The 23,339-nt window shown below is 37.3% G+C and overlaps 2 protein-coding genes across 2 annotated transcripts in view; both read left to right on the top strand.

Moving 5' to 3' along the window:
• On the top strand, nt 1-1,053 carry LOC140142329 (uncharacterized). The gene has a single exon (XM_072164298.1). The coding sequence runs from the start codon at nt 1-3 to the stop codon at nt 1,051-1,053; it is 1,053 nt and encodes a 350-aa protein (XP_072020399.1).
• A 17,321-nt stretch (nt 1,054-18,374) lies between these two features.
• The window catches only part of LOC140142330 (macrophage mannose receptor 1-like), a 57,147-nt gene continuing 52,182 nt past the window's right edge, over nt 18,375-23,339 (top strand). The window contains exons 1-3 of the mRNA XM_072164299.1: nt 18,375-18,417; nt 20,447-20,509; nt 21,491-21,639. Coding sequence (XP_072020400.1) covers nt 18,375-18,417; nt 20,447-20,509; nt 21,491-21,639 — 255 coding nt within the window. The remainder of the gene's footprint in view (nt 18,418-20,446; nt 20,510-21,490; nt 21,640-23,339) is intronic.

Genomic DNA, 23,339 nt, shown 5'->3' on the forward strand with positions numbered 1-23,339 from the left:
ATGGATACCGACTGTGAGATCATCTGGGTCCAAATCCAGCTCGCAGGATGTAAGAACATATTGATTGGTGCTTTTTATAGGCCCCCTAACCCGGCCGACCCCAACATCCTTGAAAAACTTAGATCGTCTCTTGCACGCATCAACATTAGCCAAGGGACCACAGTTTGCCTGGGAGGCGACTTTAATTTAGGCGGCATAGACTGGGAAAGTAACTCAGTCCCGACTGGTGTTAGAGATGTGGCCTTATGTGAGTTACTGCTTGATATAAAGAATCAATTTAACCTGGAGCAATTACAGAAAGAACCTACTAGAGACGGAAGAATACTTGATCTCTTCTTTACGTCCAACTCCACTCTGGTCAACAGTATTACCACCCTACCTGGAGTAAGTGATCACGATGGAATACCAATGATAGACATGCAAACAAAGCCAAAATACAATAAACAAAAACCAAGAAAACTATACCAATACCAAAAAGCCAACGTCAGTGGACTGAAAGAAAGCATACAGGAGCTAAGCCAGAACATAGCCTCTAGGAATGACTCATCAGTTGAGGATGATTGGTGTGATTTACGTGATGGAATTTTCCAATGCATGGACCAAAACATTCCTACCAAATTCACCTCAAAAAGGTCTAGGACTCCCTGGATAAACCGTAACATCACTCGCCAGTTGAGAAAGAAGCAAAGGGCATACAATCACGCCAGATCCACTGGAAGTGAGGATGACTGGGACAAGTTTCGGACCATCAGAAAAGAAACCCAGAGAGCCTCTAACCAATCTTACTGGAAATGGGTGAGATCCACCTGTGTCGAATCCCCAAAACAATTCTGGGGTTTCGTGAAGAGATTGAATAAAGACAATGTTGGAATACAAGCCCTTAAAAAACAGGGCCAGCTCATTTCAGATGATGTTGGCAAAGCAGAGATTCTAAATGAACAATTTGAATCTGTATTTACCACCGAGAAACCAATGGACAATTTCACGGTAAAGAATCCTTCCACCGATGCCAGACATTCATATATCTCAAAAGCGGAGTCATTAAACTCCTAAAAGATCTTCAGGAGAATAAAGCTCCCGGCCCAGATGGATTGCCATCGAAGATCCTGAAATTATGTGCCGAAGAGTTGGCACCAGCACTCACAAGTATATTTAACAAAAGCATGCATACTGGAGAGCTACCAAAAGATTGGTTGACGGCCAACATCTCACCCATCCACAAAAAGGGGACAGGGCGTTTGCATCGAACTACAGACCTGTCTCATTAACGCCAATATGTTGTAAGTTGTTTGAACATATACTACACAGCAACATAATGCGCCACCTTGACAAACATAATATTCTTACAAACAGACAACACGGGTTCAGGTCCATGCACTCATGTGAAACCCAATTGTTGCTCACCGTTCATGACTTGGCCAAATCACTGGACTGTCGGACGCCTTTGGATATGATCATCATGGATTTTTCAAAGGCGTTCGTTATTGTCCCTCACAAACGCCTTCTCCATAAGTTAAAAACTTGTGGTATTACAGGTAGTGCACACACATGGATAAAGAACTTTCTAACTAAACGTACTCAGAGGGTTGTTGTCAATGGAGAACATTCCAAGTGGGTCCACATCAAATCGGGAGTGCCCCAAGGCACCGTTTTGGGACCCCTCTTGTTTTTGATCTATCTGAATGATCTCCCTGACAACATCTCCTCTGAAATCAGATTGTTCGCCGATGATTGCGTGTTATATCGGCCAATTAAAAACAACAATGATATCTCAGAATTACAGTCTGATCTTGATGCATTATCCACATGGCAACACTCATGGCAAATGCATTTTAACCCTGATAAGTGCTTTGTGCTTAAAATATCACACGCCAAGACACAATCTACTCATCAGTATAGACTTGGTCAATCAATCCTTAAAGAACTTAAATCCCACTCATACCTGGGTGTCAATATCTCTCATGACTTGAAATGGGGTACCCACATAAATTCTGCCATTTCCAAAGCTAATAGAGTGTTAGGTGTTATCCATAGGAATTTCCCTCCTGCCCCACTGATTTGAAATCTACTGCTTACAAAAGTCTTGTTAGACCGCACCTAGAGTACGAGGAACGGTTTGGGATCCGTACACCGGTGATCTATGCAATAAACTTGAAGCTGTCCAACGACGGGCAGCGAGATTCGTATGCAGAGATTATTCACCATACAGTAGCGTAACCAAGATGCTTGCCAAACTAGAATGGGATAGTTTACAACTACGCAGGCAAGCATCTAGGCTAACCATGATGCACAAGATCGTGAATGATCGGCATTGGCCATACCGGCGTCGAAGTTCTTGCTGCCAGTCCAACGCCCTTCTCGTCTCCAACACAGTAAAGCCTTTGTAAGACCACACGCTAAGAAAGACTGCTTCAATAAATCATTCTTCCCACGCACCATTGCAGAATGGAACTACATCCCAGAACATTTGATTAACATAGCCACAACGGACAATTTCAAGCAGCAAGTAACAGCACACTTAAGAGAAACACCACCAAAAGACTACTAGAAAGCTCCTCTGTACGCCCTCACTACCCTCTGCGGGTGACCTCATCAGGAGGAGTTGCAGAGTAACCAGTCAAAGTCAAATGACACACAAGCCGACCTGTTAATGGGTCCAGTTTGAGCAATTTAGAAATGTGACCTTTGACCCCTAAACTTTGACCTTTGGGGTCATAAATATTTTTAACATGTTTAGAATGTCGTAAGAATAATTTCTGCTGAATTTGAGCTCGATTGGACCAATTTTCGAAATTTGACTTTTGACCCCTATAACTTGACCCCTGGGTCACGGATGGGGTCAACTGCTCTTGCATTGTGCTTAGGATGTCATAAGAAATATTCCTGGTGAATTTCAGCTTAATCGGAACTTATACATGGATTTTGATTTTTTAAATTTTTGATTGACCTTTTGACCCTCTTAATGACCTTTGACCCTAAACTTTGACCTTTGGGGTCATAAATATTATTATATTTTTAACATGTTTAGAATGTCGTAAGAATAATTCCTGTTGAATTTGAGCTCGATTGGACCAATTTCGAAATTTGACCTTTGACCCCTATAACTTGACCCTTGGGTCACGGATGGGGTCAACTGCTCTTGCATTGTGCTTAGGATGTCATAAGAAAGATTCCTGGTGAATTGCAGCTTAATGGGAACTTATACATGAATTTTGATTTTCTTAAATTTTGATTGACCTTTTGACCCCCTTAATGACCTTTGACCTCAATGAAAAAAAAACCTTCTATACACCGACAAAATGCATTGTTCCAATTTTAATTAAAAAAATTCTAACATGTTTAGTTCTTGAGATAAAAATTCTTAAAGTTATTCAACTAAAAACAGGAAGTGACCCCTTAATGACCTTTGACCCCCAAAATGAAAATACCATGCATACATCAGGGAACACTGATTTATGTGTGATGGTTATATTATTCTGGTCTGTTTATCTTTTGAGATAAAAATTTTTTGAACATTTTTGATAATTTTGTTTTTTGACCGGAAGTAACCCCTTAATGACATTTGACCCCCAAACTGTAGACATCCTAAAGACCCTGGCTAATAGCAATGCATGTGTGTTAATGGCGACTCTCTGCTATGTAATTTGTACAGACAGTGATTTTTGAATATTTTTTACAAATTTTTCAGATTTTGACCGGAAGTGACCCCTTAATGACCGTTGACCTCAATTCTTTTTAGAAAGTTTTAAGCACTGCCACATGTTGATTCATATGCATGAGTCACATGATCATTGCATGTAATTTGTGGAAGGAGTAGCATTTTTTGTGAAATCAACATTTTTGACCATAAGGTCAAGGTCATAGGTCACAGCCAGGTCAAAGTCAAATGGAAGGTTTTGCCTAACCCATTGGTTATTTGGGTCAAATATGGTTGAAATCGGTCAATGCCTGGCGGAGCTAGAGCATTTTGATTGGTTGCCAGAAGAAAGAAAGAAAGAAAGAAGAAGAAAGAAAGAATTGGAAGAAGACAGAACAAGCCGGCGTTCGTCGTCGGCATAATTAACAAAAAGACAGAACAAGCCGGCGTTCGTCAGTCGACTTGTAATTGTAATATACTTGCACCATCATAAATCATGTGATATATTTGCAGTTGTAGATGTCATTTAGGTGCATTTGGACATGAAAATATAAAATTGTAATATACTTGCACCATCACAAATTATGTGATATATTTGCAGTTGTAGATGTCTTTTAGGTACATTTAATGGACATGAAAATATATAAAATTGTAATATACTTGCACCGTCACAAATCATGTGATATATTTGCACTTGTAGATGTCATTTAGGTGCATTTGGACATGAAAATATATAAAATTGTAATACACTTGCACCAACTTAAATCATGTGATATATTTGCAGTTGTACATGTCTTTTAGATCCATTGGACATGAAAATATAGAAAATGTTAAATACTTGCACCATCACAAATCATTTGCAGTTGTAGATGTCTTTTAAGTGCATTTAACGGAGGATTTCGTGATACTAGCATCCTCTTTTTATGACATTTTTCACTAGATATTGACGAAAAAAGCTTATTCCCAAAATTTCAGTTGAGTCCGATTTTGCTTTTGCGAGTTATGCATGATTATGTGTATTACACTGCTCCATATGCCACTGTTGTAATTTCGTTTACCAGAATGAAATTCAAATTTGACGATATTTTTGCTAAACAAATTAATCTGCAAGAAATTTTTGGTACATAAACATTATGAAGCCATAGGTTTCCAGTGATATAAAAATCTCAACTTTTTTTGAAAAAAGTGGGGGGATGATGCAGCTGTGGATCACGAAATGCCCTTTTAATGACTGAATACGATTTTGTTGTAGTGCAAATGACAAAAATCAATGCATACACCCTTTTGGAGTGCATTGTGATGCATGGGCAAGTGCATTGATTTTTGTCATTTGCATGTCAACAAAATCATATCAGTCATTAAAGAAAAATATTGTTTCACATAAATATTTACTTTCCCTATTTTACTATATAACTTCTAACTATAAAGTGACATCATTACTACAGACATAATTAAAAGCCAGACAAATCAGCATTGAACATAAGGCCTAAAAAATTGTTTCATTGGCGTAGCCCCACCTACCCTAAAATTAGGCCTGACCCTAGACTTTTTCTTTTTCTTTTTGCAAAAACAAATTTAATGAATTTAAAAAAAGGAAATGAAAAATTTTATTTTAAAAAGAGAAGAAAAAAAGATCCAAGGCCTTATCAAACACAATTTGCAGCTTTAAAACTTGCATTGCTAACTTTTTATCACAGAGAATGTCCTTGACTATACTAAAAGAAAAAATCCCTACCTACCTACCCTAATTTTCTTTTATGTTACACTAATCAAACAGTTTTTTAGGCCTGAACACTAACAGTAATGTCAGTAGTCATTCTTGTTGAGTTTTAAATAAATATGATAGATAGATGATGATTTATAAAACATTGTTCAGAAATGCTTTGTTAGCCAAACACTAAGGGCGAATTTCTCGACGGGTGGCTTAGCAGTTGGCTAGTCTAGCCTCAAGGCTTAAGAGGTCGTAAGACCAGGCTTAACTGAAAACACATTCCCCGAAGCACGGCTACCACAGCCTCGAGGCTTCGTTAGCCTGTGGGCCAGGCTTGTAGGATTAGCCCCAGGCTTCGGTAAAATTTGCATTTCTCGAAATCAGTCTTCTGTAGCCGTAGTCTATGCAAGCCTGTTAGGCCAGGCTTACAGCGGCTTTTCTTGGCCCTGCCTCAGAGCAGGTCTTAGGTCGTAAGCCATGTTCTATTTCAATTGACAAATTGCTTAAATTTGTAATGCAAAGTTTTTCTTTCATATTTTTGAGAAATCGAAACAGATGCTGTCTTTCATTCAACATAGAGTAGGCCCCTACCCCTAAGTAATAATTATTGTTCGATTTAGTTGAACATTTCACCATTTTATTTTAGTGTTCATTCGAGTCAGTTAAACCGGCTGTTGCTATAAGGCCTACTCATTTTGAATGTTGAACTTTCTTTTGGAACAACGGTGCCCAAGGGGTGCAATTAAAAGCGAGACGCAATCTTCGGACGTCAACTTGCTGTCGTGGCGTCTTTAGGAAAGGAAGGATCCTTTTCTGAAGTATTCGGATACTAAATCGCGCAGCTGATTCAGTATAGGCAATGTTTTAAGGCTTACTAATCTGTTTGAACCTATAACTTGTAACGGTCAACAAATAGGAGCAACCCTCTCCTTCCTGTTCAACAAATATTGCTAACCTTACAATATTTTGCTACAAGAAGACCCCCCCCCCATATTTGACATGTCCAAAAACATTGACCATGTTGACGTTCCACATGAATTTGCTCCCATGCTTTCCTCTTTTTTGCCTGAAATTTATTATCGGACGCCTTGCTTTCAATGACATGAAACAGTGGCTGCAAAATATGCAGTAATTCAATTCTGTAGGCCTATACATTTGTTGCCTGAGTGCGACTTTTTCGGAGGCATGCTGATGGTAATAATGATTATATTTGTGAACAAAAGCGGAATTGTTTAGTTAACATACCCGAAGGAACAGTTCTTGAAAGCGTTTGAATGATCAAGAAACAAAACTTCTTTTATCGTCATCATCATCATCATCATCATCATCATCATCATCATCATCATCATCATCATAAACTATGCACTCATGCTAAATTCGCAAATAGAACATGAACATTTCAGCAATAGATAGCACGCATGATGGTTGCCAAATGCTTGGTTATGTTTTTGTTTTTGCACCAAAATTATCCTTAAATAATGTTTTACTTTTGACAAACCTACGTATGATTTGTTTGAAGTGTGAAACAATTTTTGCTTTAGGCCTACTTTTAGGGGAATCAAAGTTTCCTTTTCTGTAGGCTTGCAGTTTGACCCTTTTTGAAATGCAAAGAAAAATTAATGAGTCGAGTAAAAAGTATAGAAGTATTCATGAGCAAGCAGGACTCATAATAAAGTAAAGTGGAAATAAAATAATACATAAATGACACAAAAACAGAAAAAATACTAGTCTTGCATCAAGTTGTGTACGGTGTAAGCCCAAGCACAAGACCGCCGGTCTAGGCTAGTCTTTGCGCTGCTAGTAACCTTGTTAGTCTGGTAAACCGTGAAGGACAACAGCTTATGCACATCTACCTCCAAATGCCTATACAATTTAGTCGCTGGTAGAAAGGGACGAGGTTGTCAAGCGTTAAGCCTGCAAGGCCACTAAGACCAGGTTGAATTTGCGTTCAAGAAATCCGGCTACAGTTAAGACTCGGGCTTCAAGAGCGGGCTAGGCTTAGTAGCCTCAAGGCCACCTTAAGCCTAAGGCTTACGAAGACTCCTATCGAGAAATTCACCCTAACAGTCTTACAATTAAGCCATCAATCTGTGATTAAGGGATCTGAAAATGAGTGTTTTGAGCGTTTCAACAGTATTTTTTGTGGGGCATGAGATCGCATCAGACATATCGAATTGCATTCTGAATACAAAGAATGTCTTTCTGATATCAAATAATTTTCATTTTTTGAAATTCACGATATAATACAAATTTTACGACAAATTATAAAGATTTGATATTTTTTACATTTTTGATATATAACAGTCCTCAAAGTAAATTTTATAAATCTAATGATATATTCGTAAAGTATATGTAGCTGGGAGGAAAGGCTGACGATCAATTGAAAAATTTGACCTTTCATATTGAAGATATGGATTTTTTTTTCCCAAAAGGCCTAATTTTTTGGGTGCTTTGGAAAAAAAATCCATATCTTCAATACAAAAGGTCAAAATTTTCAATTGATTGTCGGCTGTTCATCCCACCTACATACACTTTAAGTATACAGCCTGTCTCAAAAAAAATTGTGCAAGTGAAAAGCGCCCTCTTTGGCAATTAGAAAATACCGTTGTGGCATAATGCTTAGATCAATGTCACGGGAGCAGTCTTAGCTATCAAATGCCATTTGTTCTGTTCAATTTGCTTTTTCCAATTTTGAGATATGTTTATTTAACAACGAAAGGGTAAAATCACAATTGTGCCACTTTTACTAGGGAAGAGAGATGTAAATCAGTGATAGCTGATGTTGATGCGTCTAATGCACTCCCCCTTTCGGGGCGCATGCATTAGACACATCAACACCAGCACGCGTGCATTATTTTGTCTAATATCTCTCCCAACAAGAAATACGCGTTCATTAACCTATAACATCTATAAGTGCGCAATATTTGTTTGTCTTTTAACATGTCTTAAGGGTAGACGAGGTATTGTTGGTCGAAGCAACCTAAAAATCGATTTTCATTATCTAGATCAATATATTATTGAAAATTAACACCTTGATATTTTGCAAAAGTTCATTCTACAAATCGTATACTCTGCAAACTTGCTTAATTTATTGTTGTTAATTAGTTATGTACGTTTTACAAAAGTGTTGTTGTTTCAGCCCTCTTCTAACGTAACTCAAGAACCGCAGCACCTATAAAAGTATATCTGTGATATTTTAATTCTTCTACACGCTCGCTATGAATTGAGCAATGCAATTTTTTTTTTTTTTTTCTACCATTAGTAAGATGCTGTGAACTATCATATCACAACAGTTTAAAATAATTAATAACCTTAAGTGACTAAGAGAACAGTATTTACCATGATAAAATCATTGACATGCACATGTATTTAATTTTTACAGCAGAATGTGAAACATTTATTTATCTTTTAATCTCTTTTAAGTGGAAAAGAGAATCATCATTCCTGCATCATGATAAAACAGTCAAAACAGTCAAAAACATGTTGTATTTTGTAATTGATGCATTCTTTTGATTTCACGAAGGAACTCTTGATAAACTTGATGCTATCACTGTTACATGTAAAGCCCTCTTCCTTAGTAAAAGTGGCACAATTGTGATTTTACCCGTTAAGTCTTTAACTAAACATATCTCGAGATTAAAACAAGCAAATTGAACAGAACAAACAGCATTTCAGAGCTAAGATTATGCCCTTGACGTTGATGTAAGCATTATGTCACAACGGTATTTTCTAATTGCCAGAGAGGGCGCTTTTCACTTGCACAATTTTTTTTTGAGACAGGCTGTAAATCATCAGATTTATAAAGTTTACTTCGAGTACTGTTGAATATTAAAAATATAAATTTTTAATCATTTGCCATAAAATGTGTATTACCCAAAGACCAAGAAAGGAGAGACGGGAAAAATATCACATTTTGCCACACATCAGCCCTCCGCTAGGATCAGGCATTTATTTGCCAATTGCAAAAATCCTTTACATGTAAATAATATTCAAGACAACAACAATTCATCGTATATATAAAAGCAAAATGGCTAAGGCTTCAGCAAGCGTTAAGCATACAAAAGATGCAAAATTGGGAAAATAGAAATATATGGAATACCCGGTAAATAAAAGCAAGCGGAACTGTGTGATGCTACATGAGGCCAATAGCCTTCCAGATGAGGTACCTAAAAGGGCACATAATATGATTTGAATAGGGTGAATTACGCTATATATTGTAAGGAAGCTGCTTACAAGCAAAAAATGTTGAGCAAAAGCTGATAGGGTGAGTTACGCTACAAATTGTAAGGAAACTGCTTACAAGCAAGGACCTTTAAAAGCAAAACGCTGAAGCCTTAGAAGCATATTTAAATTCAAGATTTGTTCTTTTCCTTTGCTGGAGCCCGCGAGATGTTCCCGAGCATCCTTGTAGCTTTGTAGGAAAATAACCTATATATAGATATAGATATAAAGATAATCATTATTGATTAATTACTATACTTAACAAGCAAGGGTGCCTTATAAGGCTATAATTTGAGTAATTTTTTATATGGAATGTTGAAAATGATCCGCCATCACCCTCCAAACCGAGTTTCTAGTCTGAAACGCTAGAAACTCGCTAACCCCCCGTTTTTTATAATTTAGCACAAATCCCTTGTTTTTAAATATCTGAATTCTCTGACCCTGGAGGTGCTGCGAAGATGTGCGGATCATTGTTAAAGACTACCAAGGCATTGGCAATTTGCTGCCTCATAACCAAAAGGCCCCTTGGTGTCGGATGGGTGCAATCGTAATCGTAAATTGGCCCATCATCATCAGCATTGTTGAGATCAGGGTGCAACACATCGTTATATCTAACGATGTGTGCGTTCTTTCAGCATTTCTCTACATACTTTATGAGCATGCTGGTTCAGATTCTTGGTGCTTGAACCCCTGCCCCCTGTGTTTCTCTAGAGAATAAGCCAGCGAAACAATATATCAGACCAAAGCGATTCTCGTGAATGGAAGTAGCTGTCTGATTGTCATTAACATTTCTGTAATACTACTCCTTAATTGCCCTAAATTTGCTTTGGATATGTCATTCGTCCCGATATGTAAGATAATTGTGGTTGGGAATTGGTATTGGCCTAGTAGCCATCTTAATCTACTTATGATGCATGAAATTTGCCCCCCAGGTTTGCCATCCCAATAGCATTCCCCACCACCATGCAATTGGGTGTTCTTATTTCGCACGTCTAATGATGCTGTCCCCTAGTATCCAAGTGCGCATGGATCGTTCTGTTATGCATGGAAGAGAAAGAGAATGAGTGAAACTGAAAATTTATGAGGCTTAAAGCCTCAACCTTACGATTACATATATGTAGAGAGAAGTTCCCACAATTCATGGCGAGTTACCTGTAATAAAATGAAAATAGAATCTTAAAGTTAATACACATGTTCTATTGTATGTATACTATCCATTGAAAGAAGTTCTCGTCACATCGTCCAGGGGAAGTACGTAGACAAAATTTTTGCTTAATAATTAATATATCGCCAACTGGTATTATTTTAATCCATCCTTTCATCTGGTTAACCTGTGTTGAGAGTTTCATCACTTTTTCCAGGTGAAGTACCTAAAATGAATTGATAATTATTAATACATTTTTCAGCATGCATTGATTGGGCCTACTTATCATTTTCTGATACCCATTAAATAGTCTTTCCGATCAAATAAAAACCTGTGCGGAATCTATCAACAATTGCGGCCTAATATAGGATTGATAAGTGGATGACTTCCATCTGCCCATTTCTTTGATTTCCTCTTCTGAAGCCCCACCTAATGCAGCAGAAGTGGCTGCCCCAATTCTAAAGCTATGTGAGCTGAAGTGGCTGGGGATAATCCTACAAGCTTAATGCCTTTTTTCAACTTGCACTCGAATTGATATGATGTTAACGGATCACCCGAAAAATGAATGAAAAGAGGGCCTTGTCGGATAGGCCTTGCCCTGAGGAATTCCTCTACAGCTTTTACTGGACATAACTGGCAACTTGATGAACTTTCAATTTTCAAACTAACCGATAACCCTCTTTGGTCGTTTTCGAAAATCTAATTCTAGCCTCTAGAACTTTTCGTGCTGTTTGTGAAATGGAAATATCCTCTACTGCTAAAATTCTTGACATGTCGCCTGATTTTTTAAGACTTGTGAATTCCCCTACTCTTAAAAACCCAAAAAATGCTAAAAGAAAAGCTGCTTTAAATAACAAGACTTCGTATTGTGAATTACAAACAGATGGTAATTTCTCCAACAAATTGCGCTTGTAATATCGCTGGTGTTATAGGCAGCCTTGTATCACATTGAGGATTTTGTCGCTTGCACCTTCCTTCATCTTTTTTATTACAAAACTATCTGTTGGGTCTAGCCACCCATTGACTTTGTGAACAAAAGCTAATGCCGACATTCTTGAATTTATAGTTGCTGGTGACTTTCTTTCTACTACAAGATATGCAATGAATGCCATTAAGTGACTCTGGGGCACTGGCCAACCTTGACCCAATTGAAATTGATCTCTAAATTTTAAAAATGAGTTGACACTTGCTCTGTATGAATCCCATGTTGAAGTTGTCATTGATGCCCTCAGCAATTGCTGGCTTACACGCTCTAAATCTTCCAAAGAAATGTTGGCACCTGAATACCTTCTGCCTCTGCCTCTGGCGCCATCCTCGGAAGCGCTCCATCTGAAAGCGTGAGGCGCATCCGCAATGTCATTTCGTTTGCCTGGAATATGTTTTGCTAAAAAGGCAACATTTGACTTTAAACATTGTAGTGTAAAAAAACGAACCAAAGTCATTATTTTTGGGCACTTTGACGTTTGTTTGTTAATAATCGCCACTACTGATTGATTGTCTGATCTCACCATTATTCGTTTTCCTACTAGCAGATCCCCCCACAAAACTATCGCCACTACTACTGGAAACAATTCCAACCACGCAATAGAATGCTTTTCAACCTGATCTGGCCATTTACTTTGAAACCATTTGCCTCTGAAATAGCCTCCACACCCAATACTTGCGCTGGCATCTGTAAAAAGTTGCAAATCTTCCTCCCCTGACCATATTTGGTCAGGGATTATAATCATGCCATTGAATCGTTCCAGAAATAAGACCCACATTTTCAAATCCTCTTTTGCCCTTGATTTAATTCTATTCTACGCCTCGATTTCTGTTCCCCGCATGTCAAATCTATTAATCTCCGTAGAAACGCGCTGCCAGGGGACACTGCCTTACAAACAAATGAAAGGGATCCTATCACGGATTGTAAATCCTTCAACGAGATTTTCGTTGATTTTAAGGCGCTACTGATTTTCACCTGAATGCTTTTTAACTTGTCTTGAGGAATCGCAATGATCTGCTTTATTGAGTCAATCTCCAGTCCTAAATATGTAATTTTTGTTGCTGGGCCTACTGATTTATCTGGCGCCAACGGAACTCCTAAATTTTCGCAAAGCGTTTTCAAAACATTTTACGAGCTGACCGCATGACTTATATCGCACTCCGTCATGCGGCCCAGTAAGAAAGAAGTCATCCATATAGTGTGTAACTCTATCAGTACCGCTGCTTTTTCACCGCCCATTCAATGAAAGTTGAGAATTTTTCAAATAGTGCGGTGAACATGGCGCCCCATTGGCAGAGCTTTATCAACGTAATACTGATCTAAAACCTTCATGCCCAATAATTGAAGATCATCCGGGTGGATTGGTAAAAGCGTAGATGCTGATTGAATATCTGCTTTGGCCATTAATGCCCCCTTTCCTACTCCTGCTACTAATTTAACTGCAACATCAAAACTTGCGTATTTTACCTTACAGATTTTTTGATCAATTCCATCATTTATGGACCCCCCCTCCGGAAACTAAAGATGTTGAATAAGTCTGAATTTTCCTGGTTCTGATTTCGGTACTAAACCAATTGGTGAAACTATTAAATTTTCCATCGGGCCCACAGTGAATGGACCTGCAATTCGCTTTTGCTTGTATTTCTTTGTTAAGTTTTTCAATTGCCCTATCAGGAAATTGCCTCACTGATGGTAAATTCTGAGCCTCCTTGCTACCCTCTCCCTAAAAAATGCAATTTAAATCCATCTGAAAATCCTTCTTTAAGTATTTTTGCTGATGACACATCAGGATATTGGTTTAATAAAGGAACAAGAGATTTTAATTTAATTGGGGATGGATACTTGCAACATGTGCAATTGGTATCTGGACCTGTGATAGCATTGCTGTAATTATTATTACACAATTTACTTGCTCCATTTTTTGCATCGTGTTGCTGAATGATTTTGGTCCCATAGCGTGTGCATTTGTGGATATATATGCAGTTTCTTCTGATACATCCTTGCTTGTTGAAATCAAAGCACACATTGCCCCCTTTTTTGTGTGTGTGCGGTTGGACTTGCGGCTGCAAAGTTTCTTCCAACGTATTGCTGGCGAAACCCGCCTTGACTTGTCCCCTGGCACGAAAATTCGAAAATTACCGCCCGATAATTTGTATATGAATTCACTGCTGAAGAATTAACAGTCTGGTTAGAAAACCTACTACCCGTATACTGGATTGAATGTGGGTACCCCGGCACGGCAACATACACAGCCCATAATTCTGAATCTAACACTGCCGAAGAACTTTGCGGGTGCCTTTGCTGCCTCATTCTATACTGTTGATCATAGCTCGCCACCCCACCCACCAAATCTGGAAGCCGCAGTTCTAATTGTCTGCATATGCTTCAATAACTCCTGAGCACGATGAGGTGTGCTTCTAAAAATACAGAAGTAAAAATGAGGAATCGTTTGTCCACGCATAAATTGAAGTAATATATTTCTTTGGCTTTGCATTTTTCCATACAATCCTCCCCCTTCACTGATTGATAACGATAGGTCATGATCTTCCTCCACTCGCTTATTTGGGTTACTTTTTTCCAAAAGTATTGCCAGATCTCACGTACTCCCCATTAATTATTTTTGTTTTCATTGTCTGTGGAATCCCATTACCCAATGGACTACATACTGATGTTAAAGGATTGACCCCATATCGAAGCTGGTCACTCAATGATACATTCATATCGACATTTATAGCATTACCATCATTGACTATTGTATTAGTAGCCACATTAGCATTATGAGACATGGCATGTGAATTGATATTTGTACTTGACATTGGTACCGGCATTGGTATAAACGCAGATGGTACTGTTGGAGCATTATTAGCGTTAACCTGCTGCCCCACCTGGCTATTTAAAGCACCATACGCATTACCAGCAATGATTGCATTAGGCCTACTACTACTAGCGTGATTAGCATTATTTATGACATTTGGATTGGCTTTCGGCGCTTGATAAAGCTACTGCTGAAGTAGCAATACTAGAATTAGCCATAACATTTTGCATTGGTTGATTAATTGTACCATAAGCGCTACCATTATTGAGTAAAGTGGCGTTATTGATTGGCCCTCTTGAACATTCTGCCTTGCTTGATTGATTGTACCAAAAGCATTGCTACTATTGACATTATTGATTGGCCCGTCGATATTTTGCCTATTATTAATCAATGGCCTATTGTCCGTATTCACGGTATTGACATGGCCTATTACTGGCAATGACTGATCAAAATTACCTGCTAATAATTGGTCCGCCATTAGTCTTGGCTGTTCTACAGCGGGTATTGGCATGGGTCGTTGTACCGGTACTTGCTGCGCATCTACAGGCACCATCGCTGGTCGTTCTTGTAATGGAATTGGTTCTGGTTGTTGTCCGGCGCCCTGCTGTATTTCTACCACATTTTCCTGTCCATTATCCTGAACCAATTGATTGATTGCTCTCGCCTGGGCCCTAGTTTGCCTTTCTCCTGTCGGAGCTTGCACTCTTCCTGTCTGTACTTCTCTGTTAGCGCCCCACGACCACCTCTAGATCCTCTACCTCTCTGATTTCTAGAGCCTCTGCCTCTCTGATTTCTCTTTCCCATGGCGGCGCTGACCACGATGTGTGCTAACTTTCAATGTAAACAATTCAGTTCCCCACGTACTCACAGCCGGTGCGTGCAATGCGAAAGTTCGATGAACCCAATGTTTATCAGACACTCGCTGATACCATAAATCTCACGTCACACAATCACTGACGATAATTTGATGAAAAGTTGGATTTCAATTGGCGATAATTTTTGGCGTCAATATTTGTAAAAATTCTCAGTCTATAAATATAAATCCTCACGACACAGTCTTGACGATGATTTGTTGAAAAGTTAAAATTCGATTGACGATGATTTTTATGCCGTCAATCATGCAATATTTGGGAAAATCTCATCAATTGTCCGTCCTTGCTGCTAACAAATCTGGTTGAAAATCACGCTGAATTATTATTTTAATTCAGTGTAGCTTGTTGAATAGCCTTGATGAAGCTTACAAGGCTCTGGATACAAATTAAATTTCCGATCCTAATCATCATTCCTGCATCATGATAAAACAGTCAAAACAGTCAAAAACATGTTGTATTTTGTAATTGATGCATTCTTTTGATTTCACGAAGGAACTCTTGATAAACTTGATGCTATCACTGTTACATGTAAAGCCCTCTTCCTTAGTAAAAGTGGCACAATTGTGATTTTACCCGTTAAGTCTTTAACTAAACATATCTCGAGATTAAAACAAGCAAATTGAACAGAACAAACAGCATTTCAGAGCTAAGATTACGCCCTTGACGTTGATGTAAGCATTATGTCACAACGGTATTTTCTAATTGCCAGAGAGGCGCTTTTCACTTGCACAATTTTTTTTGAGACAGGCTGTAAATCATCAGATTTATAAAGTTTACTTCGAGTACTGTTGAATATTAAAAATATAAATTTTTAATCATTTGCCATAAAATGTGTATTACATTGCAAAATTCAAAAAATCAAAATTATTTGATATCAGAAGGACATTCTTCGTATTCAGAATGCAATTCGATATGTCTGATGTGCTCCAATGTCAATAAATACTGTCCAAACATTCATACCCCATCCCTTAAACAAATAGTGAATTTGTTGAGATGAGAGTCCGCTAGCACATGGATTATACAGTACATAGTGTTGATATCTTGAATTCATCTGTAAACAGATTAAGGAATCACTTCAAACCAGGATAGATAGAAACAAGAGGGGTACTACACTCATTCAAAACATGGAATGGGCTATTCCATTTAAAACCCACACTACCCCCTGTGAAAGACTGTGGAAATAACTTCCACAGGGGGAGTATGAATTTCAAATGGATTGATCACATTGGCAGCTCTATTTGAAACTCAACCTCATTAATTGTGGTCTTAATCCTGCAATTATGGAAACTTTCAGGCCTCATAACCGCTAAATTATTGGGCTAACAAATATAAAAGTATACATTTTTAGAATGGCAATGACTTGATGAATTCGGGCCAAAATGCTCATAAAAATTTTTTTTGAATTTTGAACAACTTTGAGAAATTCACACCAAAATGGTCAAAAAATGCTAAATTTTCAAAAAAATCATAAAAAAATATTTTCAGTGAAGTTGGTCAAAATTCAAAAAAAAAAAAAAATGGGTCCTAGATATTTTTATCTAATTTTTAAAAATTAATAAAAAACCATTTCTGTAAAAAAAATTTGTTACATTGAAAAATTTGGGTCAAAAAAAAAAAGTTTTTTGGGAATTTCAGGATGAATGGAGCTGCCTTCATACCATTTGAAATTCATACTCCCCCTGTTGAAGTTATTTCCAAAGGGAAATGCAAATATTAAAATGAATCTTTACATTCTATGAACATTACTGCAGTGTGGGATTGGCTAGTAGCTGGCATGTGCAATTGATTGCAAACAGCCTGAGGTCGGTCCTGTTGACAGTGTCAGCGCTATGGGTGGGGGGTCAAGGGGGTATTTTCTCCCCAAATATTTTTCTTGACCGCCCCAGGTTGCCCCCCCCACACACACTTTCAAGGTAAAACCCCAAAATTACACAAATTTCCACTTTTTGCAGCAATTTTGGGCAAAATTTGGTGATTTCGCCCCCCAAAAAAAAAAAATTCACTCCCAATTCATTTTCCCCCCTCCCAATGCCCCCTCCTCGAGAAAAATTCCTGGTGCCACCACTACCTGTTGATGTGTTATGACCATCCCATACACTATGTATGTACAGTGTTATTAAACATTGTGTATGCGTTTGACTAATATTTCGATCGTATGAATAAAACGACAGAACATGTTGGTTTATTGAAAATCTTAGATCATGCCACAAATACAGCGTCTGAAGACTTGTTTTTTGCAGCATATGTTAGTTTATTAAAGTATGTTACAATCGTGTAAATATATGAATTATGAAAATTATTGAGGGCGTCTTCGGCAAGCATTCCTATAATTGAAGACCGAATTAAAGACTAGTTTGCGTCCAACGTCAGGGCAAAGGCATGGTGTGATTGGTTGCTGACCTGCGCAGTATGGCATTTTTTGTCTGGTTTACAGTACATCATACGCAAATTAGTCTTTTTAATCCTGTCTTCAATTATATATGGCTTTAATTTTATGCTTGTTGTATGAAAATTTGTTGGTAGTGAAAAACAAACAACAAAGAGAAAAGAAATCAGTTTAAATTGCTGCAACTTTCAAAACAAATGCTCCCACACAATGTATAGTCTTAAGATTGTACCTTATTAGTTAAAGAGTGGCACCCCTTTACTCAAGGATTCATATCAAGGATTCCATCTTTGCTGATATGATCAATAAGATGTACACTCCCTGAAGACGCCCCTTTACCTCATCAACCAGTCCACTTCTGCATATCACAAGATCCAGTCACCCCTCTGTCCATTTTGTGCAGGTGACATATCCTCCATGGAAAATTCAGGATCCATTACCTCCTAAAACTGATTCGGGTATGATCCTAGATTTGATTTGTTTTGCATATCATAGCTAGGATTTGCACCTGGAACCTGTGAATGAATCGATAATTTTTTTCTGAAAGAATTGTCAGGCTATACAGCTGTTGTTGGAGTGGGTTACACACATAAAATAGACACCATGATATTAAGGCTGGCTGTCTTGGCCACCTTGGCCGCTGCAGGTAAGTCTCTATTTGTTTGTTTGTTTGTTTGTTTGTTTGTATGTTTTGTGTTAACAAAGTTTATGACAATTGTTTGTTTTTATGTTTTGTGTTAACAAAATTTACGACAATTGTAGACTAATAAATTTGTATTTAAAGGAGTATTTTGTGATCCTAGCATCCTCTTTTTATGACATTTTTCAGTAGATATCCATTAAAAGAGCTTATTCCCAAAATTTCAGTTGATTCCGATTTTGCGTTTGCGAGTTATGCATGATTATGTGTATTACATTGCTCCATAGACAATGTGTTGTAATTTCGTTCTGGTATACCAGAGCGAAATACAAATTTCACAATATCTTTGCAAAGCGAATTAATCTGCAAGATATTTTTTGTACATAAACATTATGTAGCCAGAGATTTCCAGTGATATAAAAATCTCAACTTTTTTTTGAGAAAAGTGGGGGGATGAGGCTGTGGATCACGAAATGCCCTTTTAAGTACAACTTGATTGATTTAGACCTGTCTGACTCTGTGAGAAATACACTATATAGGCCTACACATGCGTAAATAATAAAAAACAAGAAAATTGAACAAAGAGGAGTGGTTTGGGGTGTTTATTTTGCAATCAGGCAAGGAAATAGACTTATGTATTTAGGGATTAATTTGACTTTCAATAAAAAAATTTTTGATCAGCTGAACTAAATTTAAGTTGTTTATGGTATTTGTTTTCAAATTTGTTTGTAAATGGAGGTCCACAAAGAAAAATAAAAGGCCAAAAACTGGTGTAAAATTATCTTGATTGGGGCAGTGTTTGCTGTAAGAGTCAAAGCCATAGCCATGGGGTGTGCGGGGATGCTACTCCACAATACCTAAAAATTCCCTTTATTTGTAAAAACATTGAAAATCAACCTTTTGAAGGGAAAATTCACCACAGTCCACTTTTTTCAGTAAAAGTGTTAAAATTGGCCCTTTTTTGTTGAAAAAATCTCAAAACATTCTGCTATGGGCCTGGTTAGGGTAATGTTTAGAAGTGGGTGTAGAGAAAATAATTTGTCACACATATGTAATTTACCATTAAGTTTTCAATTTACCATTAAGTTTGTATTTCAAGCCTATTGTGAATTTCAAAAAATACTGTGCAAAGGTGGGTGACCGTGCCCTTAAGGTTGGTCTTAAGCCTGGAATTATGGGTCTAAAGTAATAAAAGTATACATATTTAGAATGGCGCAGACTTGGTAAATTCATCTGTGATGTCAAATTTTGGCCAAAATGTTCATTTTTGGCCCAAAATCCCAAACAACGTTTTTTTTGGCCCACTTCTTTTTTGTTAAACGTAACAACAAAATTCTTGGGCCAAAAATGTTTTTTTTTTTTTTTTTTTTAAAAACCAGTTAAAATATATTATAGGACCCGTTTTTCGTTTTGTTTGTTTATTTTTTTATTTTGACCTCTTTAAATGCACAAACTTGGTAATAAGTTTGACTTTTAAAACAATTAATGTAAATAAACATCAATAACTGTGGAAAATTTGTCCAAGCTAATTTAAATTGGGGAATCCTCCAACCTACCTTAATGCTAAATCAAATTTTATCAAATTTTACACCTGTTGTGATTCCGGATGACCTTTGATGAATATCAGGTCGTGCCATGGTGTGTGAGGAAAGCCTAAATCCTAAAACCAGTGTGTTAACATAACGGCTGGTATGCGATATCGTACAAAGATGGCAAACAAACCTTGGAATTCTTTTGAGATTATCACAAGAACCACTTCACCACTGCTATGCATGTTTGTAATTGTAGTCACATATAAATATTCTTTATGCTTATTTCAAAGGAAGCTGTTTAGAGCATTAAACAATAGAATGTAAGGAGAGAATGGTCAACTAAGGAGAGCTAAAAATCACTCTCCTAGATCAGATTTAAAGAGAGCAGTAGAGAGCAATTGCTCTCGCTCTCCTCAAAAGGCAGTCCCTGGTGTTGGAAATTTTAAAGTCAAGAAATATGTAAAATGCGCAGTTTTTGCATCGATTGCCATATTATTATTCAGGCACAGAGGTTATACCATCAGATAAATCAGATATAAAAGTAAATACAAACGTGTGGTTTGTTGGTAAGTTTGATAAGAGGTTGATATATAATCTTATCAATAACCTTAGCTACTGCCTGGTACCAACAGATTTGGACGGTGGTTATTTTGGATTGTGAAGTAGTATCAATAGACTTTTAATCGGTGCCTAAAAATAAAATTGTTGCAAAATGATGGATGATTGATTAAATGTATATTGTTTACCAAAGAGTCAAGAACCTCTTTAAGGTTGCCGGATAGGTTTGCATATAAATGTTAAATAATATTAAGAGATTAAAAACCTCTACAAATTCTGACAGGTAAATTGATCACTTATGCCATGTTGTAGCATTTGCATAAAAATAGATCAGTATTTCTTTTCCATAAAATGTTAGCTTTTACTGTCAGATATGTCCCCTTTTAATAAAATTTTGAGCCAAACAACTGAGGTAAAGCAAAGAAAATTATTGGAATTTGCTACCAGCACCGATGTCACCAATGCATGTCGGTCGTGCTACGGTCAAAATTTTCATATGATGGATGGCTTTTCCTCTCAGCTTTATACACTTTTACATATCATTAAATTTATAAAGTTTACTTCAAAGACTGTTAAATATCGAAAATATAAATTTTTAATAATTTGCCATGAAATTTGTATTATAACACAAATTTCAAAAAATCAAAATTATTTGATATCATAAGGACATTCCTCGTATTCAGAATGCAAATTCTGATGTGCACTCGGGCCCCACAAAAAAATACTGTGCAAAGGTGGGTGCCGGGGTGGGTGATGACCGCTTAATAATGACCTGTTGTTGAAATAGTAATATAGTTTGGAAATTTTCAGTTATTGCTCTTTTTAAAATCTTATTTTGTTCGTTTTGTTCTCTTTATTGATGTGACTGCTTAAGGCACAGGTTTAATGGTGATGTATTTACTTTTCTTTTATTGATGGATTTAGTGATGAATGCTGTGTAGAAGACTATCATGATACTAATGCTTACTTTATACTTTTAACTGTTTTAGTGATTGGCCAAGACTGTGGAGGAGACTGGATCAAATTCAATGATATGTGTTATCTAGTGAGAGACCAAAGGAAGTTTTGGGGAGAGGGAAGAAAAGATTGCCAGTCAATGAATGCTGACTTGGCAGTATCTAACACACCTGAAATACATGTAAGTTGTAAATTACACTACAAGATTCATATTGAGGCTGTCTGCACAGGTACAATGTTGCAAAGGTACTTGGCTGGTACTGTGCAATACCAGGGGAGTACCAGTGTAGTACCAGTGCAGCATAATGTACCACTGCTTGTAGGTCCTGTACAGTAGCAGTATTGGTACTGTGTACATGTAGGTACATTGTGTGCACCAGTCAGATACCATGGGGATGGTGTACCTGTGCAGGTGGCAGCAATAAGAATCTTGTAGTGTATGTTCTGTACCACTTTAAGCCACAGGGAATACACAAAGGGCTACTTGGTACAAATGACTGTATAGGGATGTGCCTCAAATATGCATCAATGACCCCTTTTGGGCGAAAATCGCGAAGCGATTTTCGTCCCATATTGCGCTGGGTTTTGTACTACTTACTTCTTCACGGCGTTTCAGAATAAAAATGAAATATTAGTGCTGTCTATGTAATCAGGAAACTACAGAGGCGATAGTGTCCATTTAAATTTGCCATTACTACTTCATGTTGATATTCAAACAGTGCTATAAAGTTGTCTTACCAAGGAATATGTTTGTATTAAAAGAAATAATTGTTTTACAACTTCCATGAACTAGCATTACTTTTATGCAAATCAGAAAATTGCAACAGATATTTTTCATTTCTCTCAGACTGAGCGGTATTGCCAGATTTATGCGTACAGTTGGGCTACATTAATAGCCTCATTATAGTTTTATTAATACTGGCAAAATACTTGCTTGTATGTGCTTGCTGTTCAACTATAGCGTATAAAATCTGTTAATGAGACTATAACCACACAGTCAATTAAGTTATGTCAACATGTCCCTTTTTGAGATCGCATGCAAACACTGAACAATGACATCTCATTTACATAATAATGAACTCATGTCTGTGAGCCATTTTAGTGGCCATTATCTTATTTACATAATGGTTTTGACCTCGAGTCATGAGTGGTGATTCATTGTTTATTTGGCATACATTCTAAATATTTTACCGTAAAGTCCTATGGTGGAGGGCTATTTTGTTGTGTAGTCCTACAAAGGTGGGTTACTAAAAAGTAGCCTGTACCGCTATACCGTACAGTCCTATGGTGTAGGGTTTTTTATTTATTTTTTATTTTGTTGTCCTAATTTGATTGCTCTCTTTGGTCTCTTCATTATTTATATAACTTCCAACACAAACCTTCTTAGGGCCGCACCATTAGATTCTCAGGGTGGGGGTAGGAAGTTTTCAAAAAAACAAAAAATCTTCACCCACTACATGAGCAAAAAAAAACTTTCCCCACCAACTCTAAAAAAAACAAAAACCTTCCCCACCTAACTGTGTATAAATGCATGATATTAACAAATAAATTCATGCCTTGGTGACGAAAAAAGAATCGCCGCCTTTGGCAGCGACAAAAAATTCCCCGACCTCAACTTCCTACCCCCCGTATCAAATGGTGCGTCCCTTAGTTTAATTCTTTCAATCAAAATTTCACTCCTCTGCTAATGATGACAAGTGAAAATCAAGTAATATTGCATTAGGCTAAATAAAAAAAATAAACATGTTTCACGCCCCTTCCGCTTCCTTTTTGGAGGTTTCTTCAATTATATTTTATATTTTGAAATTCAGTTAGAACTTTTAAAAATTATGTCTAGGAAGTTGAGATGCTTTCTATAGCCTTCCCAATATACAAGAAACA

The sequence above is a fragment of the Amphiura filiformis genome, chromosome 20, assembly GCF_039555335.1.
Source record: "Amphiura filiformis chromosome 20, Afil_fr2py, whole genome shotgun sequence".
Classification (NCBI taxonomy): Eukaryota; Metazoa; Echinodermata; class Ophiuroidea; order Amphilepidida; family Amphiuridae; genus Amphiura; species Amphiura filiformis.